The sequence below is a fragment of the Pteropus medius genome, unplaced genomic scaffold (genome assembly GCF_902729225.1).
Source record: "Pteropus medius unplaced genomic scaffold, Ma_sr-lr_union100, whole genome shotgun sequence".
In the NCBI taxonomy this organism is placed as follows: domain Eukaryota; kingdom Metazoa; phylum Chordata; class Mammalia; order Chiroptera; family Pteropodidae; genus Pteropus; species Pteropus medius.
Genome location: NW_024344372.1, coordinates 360,230 through 380,816, shown reverse-complemented (window position 1 = coordinate 380,816; position 20,587 = coordinate 360,230). Strand labels below are relative to the sequence as shown.

The 20,587-nt window shown below is 41.5% G+C and overlaps 1 protein-coding gene across 6 annotated transcripts in view; it reads left to right on the top strand.

Moving 5' to 3' along the window:
- Positions 1-20,587, top strand: part of AFF2 (ALF transcription elongation factor 2) — a 451,889-nt gene that overhangs the window by 405,565 nt on the left and 25,737 nt on the right. For all 6 annotated transcript variants that reach the window (XM_039870568.1, XM_039870566.1, XM_039870567.1 and 3 more), the window contains 6 exons: positions 5,622-5,781; positions 7,592-8,596; positions 10,173-10,294; positions 14,126-14,348; positions 18,765-19,042; positions 19,614-19,677. In XM_039870568.1, coding sequence (XP_039726502.1) covers positions 5,622-5,781; positions 7,592-8,596; positions 10,173-10,294; positions 14,126-14,348; positions 18,765-19,042; positions 19,614-19,677 — 1,852 coding nt within the window. The remainder of the gene's footprint in view (positions 1-5,621; positions 5,782-7,591; positions 8,597-10,172; positions 10,295-14,125; positions 14,349-18,764; positions 19,043-19,613; positions 19,678-20,587) is intronic.

The window sequence follows — 20,587 nt, the reverse complement described above, 5'->3', positions numbered from 1 at the left end:
CATTTCAGACTTCAGGACCAGACAGAAGGACAAATACCCAATATACACACATTGGGCAAAGATTATCTCTTGAAGCCATTCCGTGATTCACTATCCGCTTGTCAGTAGTATCAGAGCATTATTGACACAGGGAATAATTGATTCTGAGTTGCTTATGATAATATTGGGATATGAGATACTCTACTTTCAAACTGTGCTTGAGGGCTGACCTAGGGAGGAGGACAAGCTGCTGGGAACACCCTCCCCCTACTGGCTGCCCCATTCCTTGTTTCCACTGGGACAGCTCTGCTTTTGTCTGTTTTATATATTATGTATACACTTTCTATGGGACAATTAGGCTAAATGGATTTTTGGAGGTAGGTGGAATAGATTTCAAACCTACAGACACAGAAAAAAATGGCTTCCTCCCACGCCCTAGCCAGAATAGGTTCAGGGTTCAAGTGTCTGCCCCTAGTGGCCTAGTGTGGTGAGGCAGATATCTCCTCCCATTCCAGAAACCCAGAGTTCACAGAGGAAAACGAGGTAGAGAGGCAAGATCAGTTATAAATGTTGATTCCTTTGCCCTTGGGCCATCCCTTTACAACTTAATGATGACATCAAATACAGAAGCATTTCAAATTATCTGATAGACATTTGATCCCTATAAAACTGCAAAAGAGTCATGTTGATGAAACTTGTATAAGTCTCAACTAAAGAAAAGGGTTTAGTACAGGACTCCCCCATTAAACAGCTCATGCTATGTGTCTTTGGCAAGTTTTGAATCTCATGAAATATGTTGCCAAAATCAATACCTGGTGAACTTGCTTGTCAAAGCCTTGCTATATGCGTTTCCTACTACAAAGTCATTACCCATTCTGAAACCTTTCCTTTTTGGATGCCCACACAGCTCGATTGAGCAGAATGGCCAATTTGTCATCCCTATTTATTTTCAAAGAAAAGAATTCGCAGTTAAATTAGGATTAGAATCAGACAGCACGGATGTAGGTGTTCGGCTTTCTGGAGGCTGTTAATCTGAATTACTGAAAAATCTGATTTATGAAACACTCTTATTAAAATGCAGCTTTAATCCACAAAGGTTCACGCAAGAGCTCTGTGACTGGTAAAGTGTGGCCAAGAGTGGGTCATTTCAGACCTGCCTTAAGAGGTAGATTGGATTGTGCTAATGTCTTCTCACGCATTTAAGGGTATCAAGCTCACTGGCCTACAAAGTAGTGGCTTTTTTTCTGTGGCCAGCTATAGACTTTTAAAAGTCCTTCGTGATATTGAGGTGAAATCTTCCCGACTAGATCTCTAAATTTTTGACCTTAGTTTAACCTTGAAAGGACCTCAGCAGAAGCCTATGCCCCTTTCCATAGGACAGACTATAAGTTTTTTGAAAACTATCATCATATGAACCGCCCTCCTCCTCACCCCAGAGTCTTCTCCAGGAGAAATAATCCCAGTTCCTTCCAAGCTCTCTATCTTCTGGTGTCATAAATTGAGCCTATTATTACAAAAGGCCTGGTCAGTATCAGTATAGAGAGACCATTGTGTCTAGAGATTAAGGTGCCTAGACTACCACTTAAAACTCATCTTTCTCCCTTGGTACTCAAGCCTTCCACGGTATGGCCAACCAACCTTGTCTGGAGAAGACACCTGAAATGCCTCCAAAACTTCTCTCTCACTGGCCTGCTCTTCAATCTTCCCTAGCCCTGGATTTCTCCACAAGGGTCATTGTCTTGCTAAGGCAACGTCTTTGCCCTCAGTCTGGTTCATGACCATGAAGACTTACTAAATGGGTTGGGATTAAAAATGAGGCTTGGTCCGCTGAGTAAAAACTGCTGACTCTGGTGAACACAATAGCAAAATCTTATCTTTGAAAAGGTTGAGCAGTTGACTTTGAATTTGTTATAAACATGAGTCCTTTGAGAAGTTTTATTATACTAGAGGTGAAGTCATAGAGTATGCTTGCAATATTTACAGACTGCAGAGTAGATGGTTTAATATATTAAATGTTAATGATTTTTAGTATCACACGTTATCTTTGTTGTAACCACTAGCATTCTTTTTAAAAGCACTTTATTAACATATGAGAGTAAATGGTGCATGGGAAATAATTCTAATACAGTTTGGTGAATGAAGAATGTGTAAATCGCACATTAATTCTTCATGTCCTAGGCAGAATCAAGTATTGCATGGGCTAGCTTCACTCATAACCACTTTAATATACATTTGGAAAATAAATTAGCGACATATGAAAATAAATGTAGCAGAGTGATTTTAACTAGCTGAACAGCTAACGGCTTCAGTGAAGAACTGAAAGTGAAATATTGTGATGATTTGATATTTGGAAAGTTCTGCCGTGAATTCTAGATAAGAATATGACCCTGGGCCAATCATTCTGATACTGATGTTTGTCCTGCTTGTGAAGACAGTGTTTTCATTTCGTACTCATTTTTTGTCCCTGGGAGTGGCTCCAGCTGGGTACAACAAGGTGGACCCACAAGAAGTCGGAGTCAGACTCAGATGTATGATTTACATTCCTCAGCAGCTGTGTGCAGCCAGATTCTCTAGAAACCCCAAGAACAGCAGATGGATAGTAGAGGCACAGGAACATATAGAGGAGAGCACTTTTGCTTCCATTTTAAATAACTGTTATTCTCTCCCACAAATGAGTTTGATTTCTCATGATGTCCTCTCTGAACTCAAGACCACCTTCTCTCTCACCCCCAAGTATCTATGTCCATCAGTGTGGGTATGATTTATCTGTAAAAGTCTCAGGGAAAAATAATTTCAGGTCTCATTTCTTTGGGTCTCAGTCAAAGTTACTCTTGTGTTTGAAATAATCTTTATTTCATACCTACTATATCTATATATCTATATTAACTTATACATATAGTTATAGACAATTTTTCATATATGGTTTCTGTTCACATTACAATCCCTTAATCACAATTCTGAAATTTAACAAGTTCTGAGAACTGTTATTTTCAGTAACTTTGAGAGAAACTCATTTAATGATAAAACCTGATCTAAACTGATGGGCAGATATGTATTTAAAGTCTTTATTTAGTACTCTTACTGTGAATGTTACTGTAGCAATGTTAACTACTTTTATTAAAGCATGTTTCCCAGCTCCCACTGGGGTATTATATATATGGTATATTCACCAGATTACTTTTTTTTAATTAAAGAAATCTAAATATCAATATTTAATCTAAATATCAAATATCTAAATTCATCTGCCCTCCAAAGGGGTTTGGATAAGGAACACCTGTATACAGACACACATATACAAGTTTCTACTAAGTCTGTAAAGTTCTTTTGATTTAGCTGAGAAATAAGTTTATTCTAGTAAATAACACATCTGTACTTGATGTATATCTCACCTCAGTGCATTTAGTTTTGAGGGAATAATCCCTGAGATTATTTGGTTTCTTATAGAAATTGCTCAGAAATCATCCAGTAAATACAATCTCTATCAGGAAATATTCCAAAGTAAATCTAAACTCTAGTTTGGTGATATTAGAATGACCAGAGTCTTATGAGATGCCAGAAATGAATGCATGGATATGGAAGAAAACTAAGAAACAGCCTTTTAACTTGACTATCATAAACGAGAGTACAAGTTAGATTTTATCTCTGAATCCACCAGCCAGTAGTCTTAGTATTGCAGATGCTCTGTGCTGTATTTAAAACTGTTGCATTCACACGCACGTGCACACACACACACACACACACACACAGACACACACACACACACACACACATGCATTTTTCCAAGGGATACAGTTCCCTATTTCTTCTACTTCTCCTAATTTCTTGGTGTATTTGGCAGAGGAATGTACTTGCAGATAACATTTACTTAGCAGATAGCATTTTAAAATGAGCTTTTGCTGTATGAAAGAAAATACCTACCTGGGAGATTAAAGGGGCAGGCTTTAGAGACACAAGGCACATGTAATGAAAAGGCTCACTGCATTGGATAGTGTCTGATGAGGAGCTCATGCTGGTTTGAAAGGGACCCTGTTCCTTTCCAAGCAGCAGATGAGTATGGCTCCAGCTCAGTGGGCAAGAGCTGTAATGTTGGAGATGAATGGGCTCCCATGAAGGCGTGAAGTGGGGGCAGGCAAAGACTAATGCTCCGTGTTTACAGAGTCTTGGGCAGAAGGGTCCTTGGGGTCCTTTTTTCTCCAGGTGCCCTCCAGGACCAGGCCTGGGCTCTCTTGACTGAGCTGAGTGGGGAGGAGCCAGGCAGGGAGCTGGGAGTGTGAGAGGGAATGCGGTTTGGATGACCATCCAGGCAGATCGCTGGGGCAGCCCCTGCATAGTGACAAATATGCCCTGGCCCTCAGCCTGCCCCTCATCATGATTAAACTTATCTCCAAAATCAGGATTGGGCTCATGAGATAGAGAGAGATGAGAACCCTCCCCTGAGTTTAGATCCCAATTTCTGAATGAAAGCAGAGCAAAACTCAGTCTAAAGAGACAATGAGCAAAAAGGACAGAAAAGCGATGATGTAGCCCAGAGTGCCAAGAGGCAGCTGAGGTTGATTTGTTACAAGGCACAGAGAGCAAATGATTAGTAAGGAAGAGTATTGATTGTCAATAAAGGCAGAGTGCAAATGGTGTCAACTTTCAAATGTTTTGGTCAGCCGTACAAATTTAAAATCAATCATTAGAGATGGTTGATCCTTTAAGATCATACCTACTGGTAAGAGGTTACAAAGAGTTTACAAAAATTATGGCGGAGAAGGCTCAGAAGTACATCCTCTCATTCCCTTATTCATACAATCAACTCTAGTCACCATGGTGTTGGGGGCTAGGCACCCAGCAGTGAATGTGCTTTACATCAGGGGTCACCAACCCCTGGGCCCTGGACCAGTATTGGTCTGTGGCCTGTGAGGAACAGGGCCGCACAGCAGGAGGTGACTGTCTGGTGAGCAAGCAAAGCTTCATCTGTATTTGCAGCCGCTCCCCAGTGCTAGCATCACCGCCTCAGCTCATCGGGCCTTAGATTCTCATAGGAGCCCTGGTCCCTGGTGCTGAAAAGGTTGGGGACCACTGCTTTACACAGCCCCTGCCCTTTGAGAGAACTGGGAGGCCATGATTTTAGTCTCACTTCTCTGACTAGCTGTGAGGCAGAGGAAGCCCCTTGCCCTCTCTGGACCTCAGTTTCCTCTGATTAAAATGAGAATCGAACCCACTCCTTCTTGGTGAGAGGATTATACTGTGTGTATAGCTAGGATCAGAACCCATTGACAGACCTGTGGGCTTCTGAAAAAGATGGTAACAGAAAATGAAAATTATCTTAACTGAAAAAGAAAATGGAGCCATTAAGGATCCAAGGCTATGCATCTATATCTGCATGCAATGTTGGCTTACAGTTTTCATGTGGAGTGAGGGAGGCAAGGTTTTCCTGGGAGGGAGAGCAATATGATGGAACCCAATGAACTTGGACACACTCAGACCTGGTTCTAATGAAACTTTTGACTGTAGACCTCATGTTTCCCATCTGTAAATGGGACAGAACACTCCACTCTTCTTGTATCTCACAGATTATAGGTCCTTACACTGAACTGGCCTCTTTTCCAGCCGGTTTGAACTAAAAAAGGCAATGAATAATGTCATTTTTCTTTCAGCCCACTCTTGGCCACACCTCAGCCCCTACCTGCAGTGCAAGCCAGTGGGGGATCCGGCAGCTCCAGTGACTCAGAGAGCAGCTCAGAGTCAGACTCAGATACTGAAAGCAGCACCACTGACAGCGAATCCAATGAGGCACCTCGTGTGGCCACTCCAGAGGTGGGTGAAATGGCCAGGGCTCCAACTACAATTTGCCTATCACCAAGGCAGCACCCTCAACACACATACACTGGCACTTTCAGCACAATAATTCTTTTAACACAATAACTACTTCAGAAACATAGGTATTTGATAGCACATTTTTTCCCCTCTAAAACATATCTACATGGTCCCTAACAGACAGATGTCTTGCTGTGTGACTCACTTACCATGTGACTCACTTAGCTACTCTGAGCCTTTGAGCTTCAGCACGTGTAAATTGGACTAGGAACTTCTCTTTCGAGAGAACCAGTGAAGCCAGCCAAGACCCACTTCTGGCTCTGGGGACACCTTGGCTAATAAGACTAAGAAGTGGGACAGTTAAAAGGTCACATTTTTCTTTTCAGTTTGCATCCTTTGAGTGTGTTGGATAATAATTCAAGAAAATATTTAACATGAGCCCATCCCGTAAAATACTGAAATTATCGTTTTAAAATGAAAGAATGTCCCCTTCCCCTCTATTCTGTGTCCAGGATAGCGCCTCAGTTTCCCCAAAGCCAGCACCTCATACAGCAAGCAGTTCCTTCTGTGGCTCTTTACACACTCATTTTTCAATAATCAGAAAAGAGCTTTGTGTATTGGCTGTAGCCAATGAGCTTTATCCAAGGCGTGATTATTGCTAATTGAATAAAAGGATAATAGTAAATGCAGTAGTAATAGTACTACTATTAATAACAGCTAATGCTTTCTGAACGTGGACCACATGTCAGCACTGTGAGAAGCCCTTAACCTGCATTTTTTCATTCCATCCTCATAACAACCTTGCTATTATTATCCCCATTTTACAGATGAGAGAATAAGATTGTGAGACATTAAGAAAGAACTCTCCCAAGGTCTCACAGGCTGACGGTGGTAGGGCCAGAACTGAAAATGGGCTCTGTGTGTTCCCTTCACATCAGAGCTGTGCCACCAATGGTGGCAGCCAATACAATTTCCTGTACCCTTACCTGCCATCTCCTTGTGCAGGTTGGAATCACAGCTACTCAAGTGTTTTTAATTCTGTCACACTCTATTGGCTGATGCCATAGCCTCTGTTGTTGTCTTTCAAAAAAAAGAGCAGTTCTAATGAAAATGATGGCTCTTTTAGATCAACAGGCAGAATTCAAGGTTGAGAATCCAGCACCCGAATTGTACGTATAATTTCTATGACTTAACAGCGGACGCTAACGGAGGCATGCATGTCGCCATAAATTGGTTATTGCCCATACACCAAGGAAAGTACAGTGGTTTTTTTTGGAAGTGAAATATTTTCATCCTTTGGTAAAAATACAAAAGACCTATTCTTTTTGCAGTGAATTATAGCATCGTATAGGAGGCACTGGTACTTTGGCAGATAGAAAGCTTTTCCTTTTGAATTACACTTGAGGCATGCTTGCATTTCTTTTCAGGACCAGAGATCATTAGCTCTGCCTCCTGGTGAGAGGTTGAGTAATGAGTCCCACCAAAGGATTTGGGGACCAGGTTTCTCTCCTAGGCCTCCCCACTCACTGGAAAAACTCTCTGTGAATAATTCTTTCCTACCTAGCCAGAGTGGAGAATATTTTCAGAAGAAGAGTAGAAATGAGTTTAAATAAGTAGATCAGGGCTGGTCTGTGGACTATTTGGCTCTCTAGGTAATGTGATTAATGTAGAGTCTGTGTGTGTGTTTGTAAATGCATGAATGGTCACTTAACATCCAAAGCTTTTACCAGCAAACAGCCAATGTATTGAGGGCTTCCTGAATTCTTCCCAGATGTGACATTCATTCTTGCTGCTCTTTCTCAATTTGCAGCCTGAGCCGCCCTCAACCAACAAGTGGCAGCTGGATAAATGGCTTAACAAAGTGACATCCCAGAACAAGTCGTTTATCTGTGGCCAAAATGAAACACCCGTGGAGACGATTTCTGTGCCTCCTCCTATCATCCAACCGATGGATGTCCAGATCAAAATGAAGACAACTCCCAGCCAGGTCCTGGCTGAACCCAAAGAGAGGCCCCTCCTCAGTCTTGTCAGGGAGAAAGCCCGTCCGCGGCCGACCCACAAAATTCCAGAAACAAAGGCTTTGAAGCATAAGTTGTCAGCAACAATTGAGACAGCTTCTCAAAGGACAATTGGGAAAAAACAGCCCAAAAAGGTTGAGAAGAACACCAGCAGTGAAGAGTTTACCTGGCCCAAACCAAATATTACCAGCAGCACCCCCAAAGAAAAAGAAAGCGTGGACCTTCCTGACCCACCAAGAGGCCGCAGCAAAGCCACTGCCCACAAACCGGTGCCTAGGAAAGAACCAAGGCCAAATATCACTTTGGCTGCTGAGAAGAAGAAGTACAGAGGGCCTGGCAAAATTGTGCCGAAGTCCCGGGAATTCATTGAAACGGATTCGTCTACATCTGATTCCAACACAGATCAGGAAGAAACACTGCAGATCAAAGTCCTGCCCGCTTCTATTGCACCGGGGAGCAGTTTTGCCAAATACAAGGAAACCTGTGGTGCTAGCCTGACCCTCAGCACCTTAGTCAGCAGCAGTGGCAGCAACTTCTCCATCAATAATGAGGAGCCAACTTTTTCACCTGCCCCTGTCATGCAAACTGAGCTTCTTTCCCCTCTACGAGAGCATGAGAATCTGAAAAATCTCTGGGTGAAGATCAACCTTGACTTACTATCTAGAGTCCCTGGCCACAATTCATTCCAAGCAGCACCAGCCAAGCCAGACCACAAGGAGACTGCCTCGAAACCCAAGCGTCAGACTGTTGTTGCAGCTGTGGAGAAACCTGCCCCAAAGGGCAAGCGTAAGCACAAGGTAAGCTGTTCAGTGTGGTCTGCCAAGTGATCGAGAGTGGTGGCTGTCCATTAGGGAACTTGATCTTGAGTCTCAATTTTAAGGATGCCAGTGGCAGTAGATTTGCAATCTTCGATGAAAGCAATGATGCTTTCCATGGGAAATGCAGTATTTGACATTAGCAGGCAGGAAGTGTTAGGAATGACCAGGGTTTGGTGACCAATGTCAACAGTATCCAAATGTCACATGAGGGATTATGAAGTGTAGAAAAGAAGAATATGAAGAAGGTCTCTTTCTCCAGTCAGCCAATCCTTGGGGTTGACTTCTTAAGCTCCCACTTTCATGGACTCATGGGTTGTTACTCTACAGCCCCCACACCAGCAGCAACAGGGAAGCCAAGTGTTCCCAAGGTCAAAATGCATCCTTGTTAATTTCTCTGGACAAACATCAGCATCCTCATAATTTAGCTACACTTTGGTTATCCCGGCTCTTACTAGATACATGTTCTGTCCAGCTTGCTGGGTCCCCTGACCTGTGTGGTCAACTTGAGTTGCGAAAATCTCCCCTGCGAGAGGTTAAGACTGAATTCCAGGGCTACAAATTATAATCAGAATGTGAAATCCAGAATGGCCTCTTCCATTTCAAATACATCTAGGGAAGTGAGTTTTTATCTAATAGACTTTGTAGCTCCATATATTATGGATATCTATGTAGCTCCAGATATTATTGTTTTTTTAGAGTTACATCATCTCTTGGTGATTTGGGTAATATTTTTTAATGGCTGCCACAGTGGCTAGAAAGGAGGCCCCTAATTCTTTCCCCCATTTCTTCTGTTCCTTTCCAGAAGAGACTTAAGAATGGTCAGAAATGGCTCAGATTCTTCATTATGGAAAAGGCTACCTGTGGCCAATCCATAATGTGGAATGGTATACTGTGAGAGTGATTTAAGTCTTCATTCAGCATTAGAGATTTAAAACCAGGTTTTTAAATCTCTGAGACATACATCAACCAATCCAATGAGAGTATTCCAAAATAGGGACCAAAATTTGGGGTCCTTGCCCTATCTTTGGTTCCCCACTGTTAGTGATGACAACAGTACAACCAGGAGTAAAACTGTGCCTTCAGAACAAGCACATGCAAAGGTTCAAAGGCATGCCTTGCACATGGTTAATTTCCTTGCATGTTGCTGATTATACAAGTGACCTTTATATCATGCCCCCGATCCCCATGCTCCTTGGACAAGATTTATGCTATGTTAGAGTTGCAATGTTAGTTTCTAAATTACTCATTTGCGGGGACACTGTTGTTGGGAGAAGTGTCTGAAATTTACAGATTCTCCTTAGTTTTGGTATGAGATTCCTGTGCCACCCAATCTTTAATCAGAGGTTCATATCACAGTTCAACTCTCAAATTCCAACTTCTTGGTAGGAGTAGGCTAGACAAGGCTGATTGCTTTTCTGTTTGATCAAAGGTGCACATTTAACTCCCCTGTCTCATCTAGCAGTTAAAAGAGAAGCAAACTGTCTACCTTGCTGATTGTTTTTAAATGTCTGCATGTGCTATGTATTTTAAACTGTGTATTTTTTCCCTGTTAAAGCCAACAGAAGTTGCAGAGAAAATCCCTGAGAAGAAGCAACGCCTGGAGGAGGCCAACACTATCTGCCTGCCCCCTCCTTGCATCTCACCAGCCCCACCCCACAAGCCTTCCAACACTAAAGAGTGAGTTTGCCCTGTTTCTGTAAGATAGTTCGATTGGTCAGACTCTTTTTAAAAATCCCCTTTTGGGGGTCTTATGTCAGAGGAATTTTAGGTAAAAAACAAGAGTCGCTCAGTCCAGTCCCAAGAGCTGTCCCTGGCCACAGGTCTGACAAGGGTATGCTAAGGCGTGGAATATAGGCTGCTAGATTTGGGGAGACACCATGAGCTTTTTAGCGACATTTCTTTATTCCAACTCAGATTGATCACAAAAGTCGGCCAACATGAACTTTTGGCACTAAGTGAAGGGTAAAAAGGAAGTAAATGAATTAAAAAGAGGCAGCATCAAGAGACATCTAGCACTTGAACCAGAGAAATCACCTGATTCTAGGCAACGTCCAGTTCTGATGGTGATTAAATTAAACGATTTCCTTGGAAAGCAACACCTCGGCCTTGACAGGATGACCCAGCTGCTGCTTCTGTGGCGTCACTACTTAACCTTAATATGAAGCTTGAGGACCAGTAGCTACATCCTGAACTCTTCAGAGGCTGCGAGAATGACAGACACGCCTGGGGAGGCCAGAGAGACGAGCTATTGGGGACCGGCCTTCCCCCGGGCAATGAATGGTTACTTTCATTCCAATCAGCTGGCACCTCTTCTCCCTTCCCCCTTCTTTGTGCAAGGTGCTAGAGTCAGGTGGGAGGCCTTCTCTCGTCTTCACTTCAACAGCCCCAGCCATCCCTAGAGAAGCCCTGCCCTCTCTGTTTCTACGGAGCATTGTGACAGAGTTCTTTCATCTTATAAATATCACTTAACTAACAATCATGTCAGCTACTGGAACCATTCCGTCTGGATAATTATTGCCATAAATTCATTCAACATTAGAGATTACTCCCATCAAAGACCAGTTTTGGAGCCTATTAGCAGCCCAGAGCAGAGATGCAATCTGGCTAACTGCTGCTGACAATTGATTTCACAGATTACTCTTTAATGTCAGTGATATGGCATCAATTTGCCACAGATAAGATGTCAGAAGGAAATTCTTAGCTTTCATTTGTTTGGATCCTTGTTGTTTTCAGATAAAAGGTAGGCAAAAAAACAATTATACTAGATCCACTCATTATAAGGCGATTTGGGGCCTGAAGGTCCACAGTTCTTTGTAAAGTACATTCGTATTCCCTGGTATAACTTTGATCCAAAACATCCCTTCACATACTAGGAGTTCTCAGAACTAGAAACCCTTCTAATGGAGCAAGCCGACCTTCTTCGCCCCAGGGTGGGCCAGGTATGTGAGGAAATGTGCTTCTTCCCCAGAAGTCAAACATGGTCATCCCATGGCCCTCCTTCTTTCCAAGGACAAAAGGCTAAAATGGCATCGCTGTGGTGGCAGGACTTCTCCAGTCCCCAGGCTTTGACCAGTTCAGGCCACCTGAAAGGCAAAAGGAAAAGGCAGGGGGCAGTAGGGAACTGCCACACCATCAGTCCTCATTGCTAGTTTCCTTAAATGACTCAATGACCTGTCACTGTTCTTATTTCATGGAAGAGAGGTGATCAAGTATTAAGTAAATGTCTACTAATTAGTTTGTTCTCATAAAATGGTGTTAACGCACAAATTATTACTGTCTTTCCTTTTGTAGCAGGTAGGAAAGCAGTGTTTACCTAGTAGCATTTTTCAGTCAAGAAGGGCCCAAGTCAGGTTCTCATGCTCATCCAACAAATTTAAGTCTGTGGAAAAGTCTCTGGAGTTGCAGGGAGAATAAGGCATGGACTGATCTGCCTGAGATCTTCTCTTGGGAACCTCTCCTCAAGCTTTATCTGCTCTTTTGTGCTTTGTTAATTCTTGAAAGTAAAGGGTCAACAAATTTGACCCTGAGAAATTTCTATGAAACAACATTCACCTTTCTAAGTGAGTATTCTAAACCTAGCAAAGAATGCCACATCAGAAGGGCTCTTCTGAGTTCTTCCCTGCTTCTTTGGAGCTTGGACAATCAGCAAGGCCCCTGAGCCACTGGGTTGGGGTGGTGATACACTTCTCTCATCTGCTGTCCTCCTCTGTCCCACGACAAGAGGTGGCAAAAGCAGCAAAACCTCGTCTTGTAGTAAGAAGCTGTAATGGTGAGAAAGTAGTCTCTAGAAAATACTTCCTAGGTATCTTTCACCAGGAAAGTCATTAAAGGCCCCATGGTTTCAGGTCACCACCAAACAGTTGGAAAGGGAGCCAGGTGCCTGGTACCCACTGCACAGAATGGACTGTACTGTATATAATGACAGAGTGGAAGGCCTAGCATGACTGTTGTAGCCAATAGTGAATGAACCAGTCTTATGAAACAGCTCTTCCCATTTGCAGCTCCCACCACCTTCTCAGGCAGCTCAAGTAGTGAAGGAGTGGTCATAGCTAATGAACCTTCCATCTCCTGCAGATGCCAAAGCAATGCTTAACATCTCTCTCTATAAATTCCCCAAAGTGTGATGCCTCTGTGAGGATCATACTTAATGCAGGCTGAAGTTTGTGGAGCTTCCTCATGCACATGAATCTTAATTTATATGTTCACCATTATTTTAATCAGACATCATGAACATCTTAAAATGGTTCTACACATCAAAACAATTTTTAAAATCCATTGGCAAATAATTTAATTAATTTTTATTTTGCCACATGACAAGAATTGACATAGGACCACTTTATGAAACAAAAGATGGATAAGATGGCATATATTATTACAATTGGCAGATTTGGGCGACATAATTGAAGTGGAACAAGGAAACTGCATTGACTTCTGCCATTTCAGAAAATCAAACTACTTGAATGCTTGTTCATCTTTGATTTGTTGCTTGGAGATATTGTAAATCTATATTTCCAGATACTGACTGAAATTGACCAAGAGGAAAACATAAATTCTTGTTGACTTAATTTGCTATTGAAAATTGTAGTCAGTAATCATGAAAAGTAAATGGCTGCACAATGCAATATTAGTTGTCTAAGAAAAGATTAAAATTCAAGTAATCTTCATCGATTAGTGTAAGACAGTAACGAAAATGAAAATCCATGACCCAATTACCATGTTAAGCAGTTAGCATAAGGTTTTAGTTGTTCTATTTTATTTGACGTCTCAGTCTATTTGATGGTGCCCATTTAGTGGGCAGATAAATCAGTTTGAAAGCATGGAAGTACTTCTAGGACTGCAGATGTCTTGTGCCAATATCACAAAATATTTTCCAAATGGAGTTTGGTAAAGTGGAGTACATCAGTAATTCAATATAACAACTTCAGGTCAGGGGCTCGTTATGCCTTGGTGTTGGGGCAGAACATTTTGAACATGCAATTTGCAATGTATCACAAAAGTATTTAGTGCATTATTTATTTCTAAGTAATGTGTAAGCATAGTATTTCTTAAGAAAATATCCTTCGGCTAGTTGTTTATTATACCATTTATTGTGTGGTTTTGCAGTTAAGTCCAAGGGCCAAATAAGTAGGAACTATCCTAAAAAAAAGATCGGATTAAAGTCTGCATTAGATTTTCCATAATTATCTAATTAACAGTAATCTTGAAAGGTTGCAAATATCACACTGTGGCACACTCCGTTAGACACTCATATTTATCATGGAGTTCTGCTTTAAATACAGCATTTATTCTTGGATACATATGTTTACATTTATCTATAGCTATATCTATAGAGAGGGCTATCTCTCCATAGATATTTGTGTCTATATGAATTTCTATATATACCCTTCATCATGGGAAAAAGACAGTCCACTAAAATATTGCTTCAGCTGAAATTACCAGCATCATGGGGAAAATCAGAATAAAGAGAAACAAAACTTGATGACACCCTACACCTTTTTGTTTACACAGAAATAATTCATCCAGGAGAGCAAATAGAAGAAAAGAAGAAAAACTGTTCCCTCCTCCACTTTCCCCACTGCCAGAGGATCCTCCACACCGCAGAAACACCAGTGGCAATAACGGTCCCTTCAGTCAAGATAGAAACATTCCTATGATTGGACAGATCACCTCCACCAAAACTAAGAGGAGCGAAGGCAAATTCTGTGCTACTTTCAAAGGGATATCTGTAAATGTAAGCATCTCAAAAGAAATATTATGATCATCAGGTAGAAACAAGCTGGCTTAGCTTATCTAACTGGACTTGACCACATACAGATGTCTCAGGGGGTCAGGAGGAAGAGGCAGAGAGAAAGTAGAAGCGTGTGTTCACATAAATACATAAACTCTTTGTTATTTCAAATTTCGATTATTCTAATTTTGTATGAATTTTTCATTTCAGTCTTACTGCTTCGAACAGATTATTATGCAGAGACTCGGGGCTTTGGACACTTTTGGTCCAATCCCTTCATATCTTAGGGGTGGGGGATACTTACAAAATATTGACCACAGCATCTGGCACATGGTAGGCACTGATCATTTAGTGAATGAAAGAACAAATCGATAGAATGGGATTGCCTAAGGTCACCAAGACAGGGACTTGAACTCCAAATGACATTTTTCTACGCCCAGCTTAGCAAGTGTGAATCATTTTTAAAAATAATGACTAAAAAAGATGGAATTTAACAGATAGATTTTTGATAAAATTGCACAGTTGCAGTTCTTAGCCCAACTAAATGATTATCTACGCCTATGGATTTTCTGCACTGCGGCTCGATTAGCGTTAGAATTTGTATCATTTTTCACATCCACGTAGTATATCTTATCATCTGTCTCAGGTATAAGTATATGAACTGTGGAGACCACAAGCAATAGTGTCACTAATGAATATTAATGACAATTGTATCTGCCTTAACATGTAAATACTTGTATATACAGATGTGGCATCCATGTTCATCTAGTCTACTTAAAGTGTCATATAAAAAGCAAATGAGTGAAATGCAATGAGTTTTCAAAGGTCTGGTGCAAACTCAGTGGACTCTGAACCAAAAGTGTCCATTTAACACTCTTACAAGGCCACTGAGCTTTAAGGACACCACTTTGTAGTCCTCCATCATCTGAGATGACTAAGATAACATACATATCTAGATAAATTTCATTACTGATATTAGGAAATTCTTCTATTATGAAGTTGTCATTTTTCCACATGAAATTCATGGGTATATGTGTGTATGCACACAGAGAATATTTGCATTCTTATTTAAAGATGCTGTGTTGGGAATTAAGCCATCTATTCTAAACTGTAATTATACTATTCTATTTTTCATACTGAATGTAATTAACATTATAAAGTCCAACTGATGCTCTCTTTTATTGAAGCTTTTGGAGAGTGTATGCTGTATCTAGGCAGTTCTCTTTGTACCGTGCCTAGTATATTGTCACAAATAATTAGTTACTTAATACGAATGTTATCGTGACAATGATAGTACTTACAAGAAGCTGCAAAGTTATTTCCATAAGAGCTAAAAACTACTGGAGAAACCTGATAAATATGATTATATTTGTACCCAGAAATTGATCATCCTCCTTAAGGAGATAAGTGGGTCCTCTGTGATGGGTGAGTGTGGACAGAGGGCGTGTTTATATAACTTACATGATCACGACTGAAAGCAGCCATTTCCAGTCAGGTGTCCCAGGCCTGACGTCGATGCCATATGCATGGTGGATGTGGTGTTTTAGAGTCCTTGTCTTGGGCTGACTCCACTATTTGGTCTGGGCCAGCCGGCTCTGCCCATAGAGACAGGGAACTGGCTTAGGAATATTAGAAGACTGATTTTTTTATGTGTTTGAATTGAATAAAATCCATGATGATCTTTAAAATATTTTCTTCATATCCATCACAAAAGTTTTTAGATGTGTAGCCTCTTGGCACATTTATCTCAGTGAGATCTTGGTGATAACAATTTTTGATAATCAGAAGGTCTAGGATTAAGTGGAAAAGATAGACTTTTAAGGCTATAAGAAATGTTCACATTTGGTTTTTGTCTTTAAAGTGACTCTTCTGATGAGGCAGTCATACATGTATTCAGCAAATAACTGACAGCACTAGGCTGTGGGGCAGGATGGACTGGGTATGGGTAGCAATATCATAAATTAGAGATGACTTCAGTGCTCAAAAAGCTCTCAATCTAAAATAAGCAATGAGACATGTACCCAAAGATCTAGAATATAACATATCTGCTGATTGGTGTCATACAGACCTTTCAGATCTCCAAAGGACAAAAGAGGATTAAGGTACTTCTGGCCATAGACATAAGGCAATTTTCTTGAAGAGAGGGCTTTCGTTGATTTGGGTCTTAATAGATGCATTTAGAAATGGAGAGAAGTGGTTCAACAAATGTGGTTTTTCCATACAATGGAATATTATTTAGCCTTGAAAAGGAAGGAAATTCTGACACATACAACAACATGGATGAACCTTGAGGACATGTTGCTAAGTGAAATAAGTCAGCCACAAAAAGACAAATATAGGTGGTAACTAGAGTAGGCAAATTCACAAAGACAGGATGTAAAACGGTAGTTGCCAGGTACTGGGGAAAGGGGAGAATGGGGAATTGTTGTTTAATGGGGACAGAACTTCACTTTTGCAAGATGAAAGAGTTAGGAGATTGGTTACAGAACAATGAGAATGTACTTAACAGTGCTGAGTGTACACCTAAAAATGGATAGGATAGTAAATTTGATATCATATATATTTCAACATAATTTTAAAAATTAAAAAATTGAGTAAATTATCACAAGGTGTAAAAGAAAAAGAAAGTAATGAATGAAAGGTTTTTTTCTTCTCCCAACCCTAAGAGTCTGCAAGAAGCAAAGTAGAAATGTGAAGAAAGCGGGATGTATTTAGTTTGGTGGACAGTCCATAGGAGGGAGTAAGTGGGAGATGAAATGGAAAGCTGAAGCCAGATTGGGGAAGGCTTTGCATGCTGGCAAAGGAACTCAGCCCTGGTTTTCATTTGTGTGTAAGGGAGTGAAATGCATGGAGGTTTGTTTAGGACTCTTAGGCTGGCAGGCAGGAGGTTGAGGATGGATTGAAAAAGCTAGCTTGAAGATTGGGAGTAGGCCAGGGGACAGTTTGATAGTCTCTATTGAAAGCCATGAGGGCCTGCACTTTGAGGCTTCAAAAGAGAAAGGGGCAGATTTGAGAGACGTTGGGGATAGACAATGAATAGGACTTTGTAATTGATCTAATAAGAGAGATAGAGAGGAAGAAATTAAAGATGAAATAGAGCAGTGGTTTTTAAAAAGAGTTTTAGGAGCATTATCATTTTTTTGAAATGAAATGATTTACAGAACTTCAACATATAAAGCTGATTAAAGCAGAGCAGCTCAGATGGAAGGCAAGGTGGGAAGTGCACCAGTTCCAATGCTCCTGGCCCAGGGATGGCCACAATACCCTTAATGGAAAAATCCAGCCTTGGTGACAGGGAACACCATCTCATTATTTACAGAAAGAAGGAACTGGTTTAGTTATCAATTGGGTTCTAGAGAAAATTGAGGTGTTCGTGGGCTGTCTTGGTGGAACCATCCAGAGGTGGTCACTGCAGGTCTGAAGCTCTGGAGAGAGTGCAAGATTGAGGTTCTGTTTGGGAGTTATCTGCTTATTAGCAAATCTGTGACAACACATACAGGATTGTCAGATCCAGTTGAGGTCAAAAAAGAAAAGAGCTGAGGAATGAACCTTGGGAGAGACCAACCTTAGGTAGATACCAACTCAAAAGGACAGAAAGAGGAAGAGGCATCATGAACAAGTACGATCAGATGTAGAACAGTCAGGGTCATCCCACAGCTGCCAGGTGGAGAGTATAGAGTCTGTCCTGTGAACACAGCGAGTAGTCTCAGGACACCTCCTGTGACATAGTAACAGATCTTACTATGTACTTTCTTCATCTGGATCCCATTATTTCTATGGCAATGACAAATCGGAGTGAAACTTGGATCTGTCAGCCATTTGATTTTTGACCTGGTCAAAATGAACTTTCACCATCTCAAGACTTCAAAACAAAGAGGCATTCAGGTGGCATTCACTTAGCTGGGGATCGGTCAAGCTCCTCACAAAAGGGCAGCTTTGGCCTCAGTCCCAAGGGAAAGACTGTTGCAGTACAATGTCTGGCTTGCCGGTGTTTTGCTATACTGGATCTGATACTTTGCGTACCGTAGTGAAAGTTTCTGGCCTGGTTCCCTTATCAAAAATATACATATCAGGGTTATCTCTCTCCCTCTTCCTCCACCTCTCTCCCTTTCCCATTCTTCCCCTCTCCCCTCATATCCTCTATCTCATTTAGGCCTTTGCCAATGGCCATCTTCTGGGATGATGGGGCTATGTAATCACAACACCTGACTATCTTGATGTTTGGTGTTAACATAGAACAAAATCTGGTGATTCTGAGTTCATAAAATACAGCAGGATCACTTATCGATCCTCAAGCTGTGTCCATTGCTTTCTTTTCCCTTGTCTTGTTTCTTGGTGTGCTTGACGTTCTAAGCATTTATGAAAAGATGTTCTAAAACTCTGAACCTAATAGAAGTTATCTGTCCTCCTTTTTCCCAGGAGGGAGACACTCCAAAAAAGGCAGCCTCTTCCACTGTCACTGTCACCAACCCTGCTATTGCCACCGCCTCTGCTACTGCCATTGTCACGGCCACTGCCACTGCTACTGCCACGGCCACTACCACAACCACTACCACTACCATTTCCACCATCACCTCTACCATCACTACTGGCCTCATGGATAGCAGTCACCTGGAGATGACGTCCTGGGCAGCCCTGCCTCTTCTGTCCAGCAGCACCACCAATGTCCGGAGACCCAAACTCACTTTCGATGACTCGTATGTTGTCCCAGATTATCATGGACCCAGTATGGGAGTGGTGAATGCGGGTGGAGGGGGAGCAGCATGACTTTTCTAGCACTATGCATGTGTCAGCCAAAACAAGACCTCAGCAGCAGCTCCTGTAGCCTTAAAAGTATGTCCTTCCTCCCCACGCACTCCTATCCTCACCAAGAAGTGTCTTGGGCTCATTTTAATTGTGGATCTCTGTTACTATTTTCAAAGGCAGGTGCTTAATTCTAGGTTGCTTTGTCCTCCTTTCTGATCTGTGTCCTCAGAACTGTATGCCAACAAAGGTTTACAGCTATGTTTTGTTGGATCTGTTTGGATAACTGGAATGGTTGGAGTTGGGAGAATGTAGTTATTTATCCCAATGAGCCATTACGTGTTTTCGGATTTCACTTATTATTTCAAGTTTAGTTGTTATATAAATGATAGCATTCATCTGCCCTTCTCAAGGCAGTGTATAAGGATGGATTTATAGCAAAAAAAATTTTTTTTCTTTGACTATTTTGTCTTTAATGAAAATATGAACCATTGTTTTTTGAAAGAGCTCCTTTTGTTTGTTTAGGGTACACAATGCTGATTATTACATGCAAGAGGCTAAGAAGCTGAAGCACAAAGCTGATGCTCTGGTAGGTTCCTTTCTTCTTGTTGCTTTGCTTCCTTTAAGGTATTATACTTTGAAGGAAAACAAAGAAGTTGCTTTACAAACAATTCAGACTTTCTCATTGCTGCTCTGACATAGGGAGGGAGATTGGATCTGTTTAATTCTTTAACACTGTAATTCCCAAAGTAATTCCCAAAGTCTTCGGACTACGTTTCCCTGCTATTATGTGTATTCATTTTCCTACTGTTATTCCCTTTTCCCCAACTTCAGAAGCTAAATGGCATATACTATTCATTATCTTTCAAGTGAATTTGAAATGACTTTTGAAACTGTCCTGGAGAAGGTTGGGGCTTCCATTGGGTCTGGTAAGCCAGAAATTGGTGTGGGCAGGAAGAGAGTTGTTGAGAGCTGGTCAAGTGGCCTCAAAATTTGTCTTTGCAAAACTCAGGCCCATAGGAAAAACCCAGCTTCTTGCTGCATTTGATTACGTGTTTCCAGAGTGAGGTTCATAGCCAGGCTAGGACCCTGCACAGAGAGGAGTTCTGTCACCTGGATTTCCCAGGACGCTTGGCCCCACTGCGTCCAAGGGTTTTGGCCACACAGAACAAGAATGAGCTCAGCTTGTTGAGTTGTCTTGATTAATCCTCTTAACAGGGGGTCTCACCCGTGTGTTACAATCACTTGGGGAGCTTTAAAATAACCCTGATGCCCAGGCCACACCCTGGACCAATGGAATCAGAATTTCTGAGACTAGGCCCCCAGACATGGGTATCAAAGGCTCCCAGATGATTCCCAAGTACAGCCAAGGTTGGGAACTGCTGCCCAGAGGAAGCCTGAAATTCAGACTCCTCACTTTTGAGGAGGTATCAGTTGTTGGGGTATCAACTGATACCCCAGCACAGGTATCAGTTCAACCCCATAGTGTTAAATATATA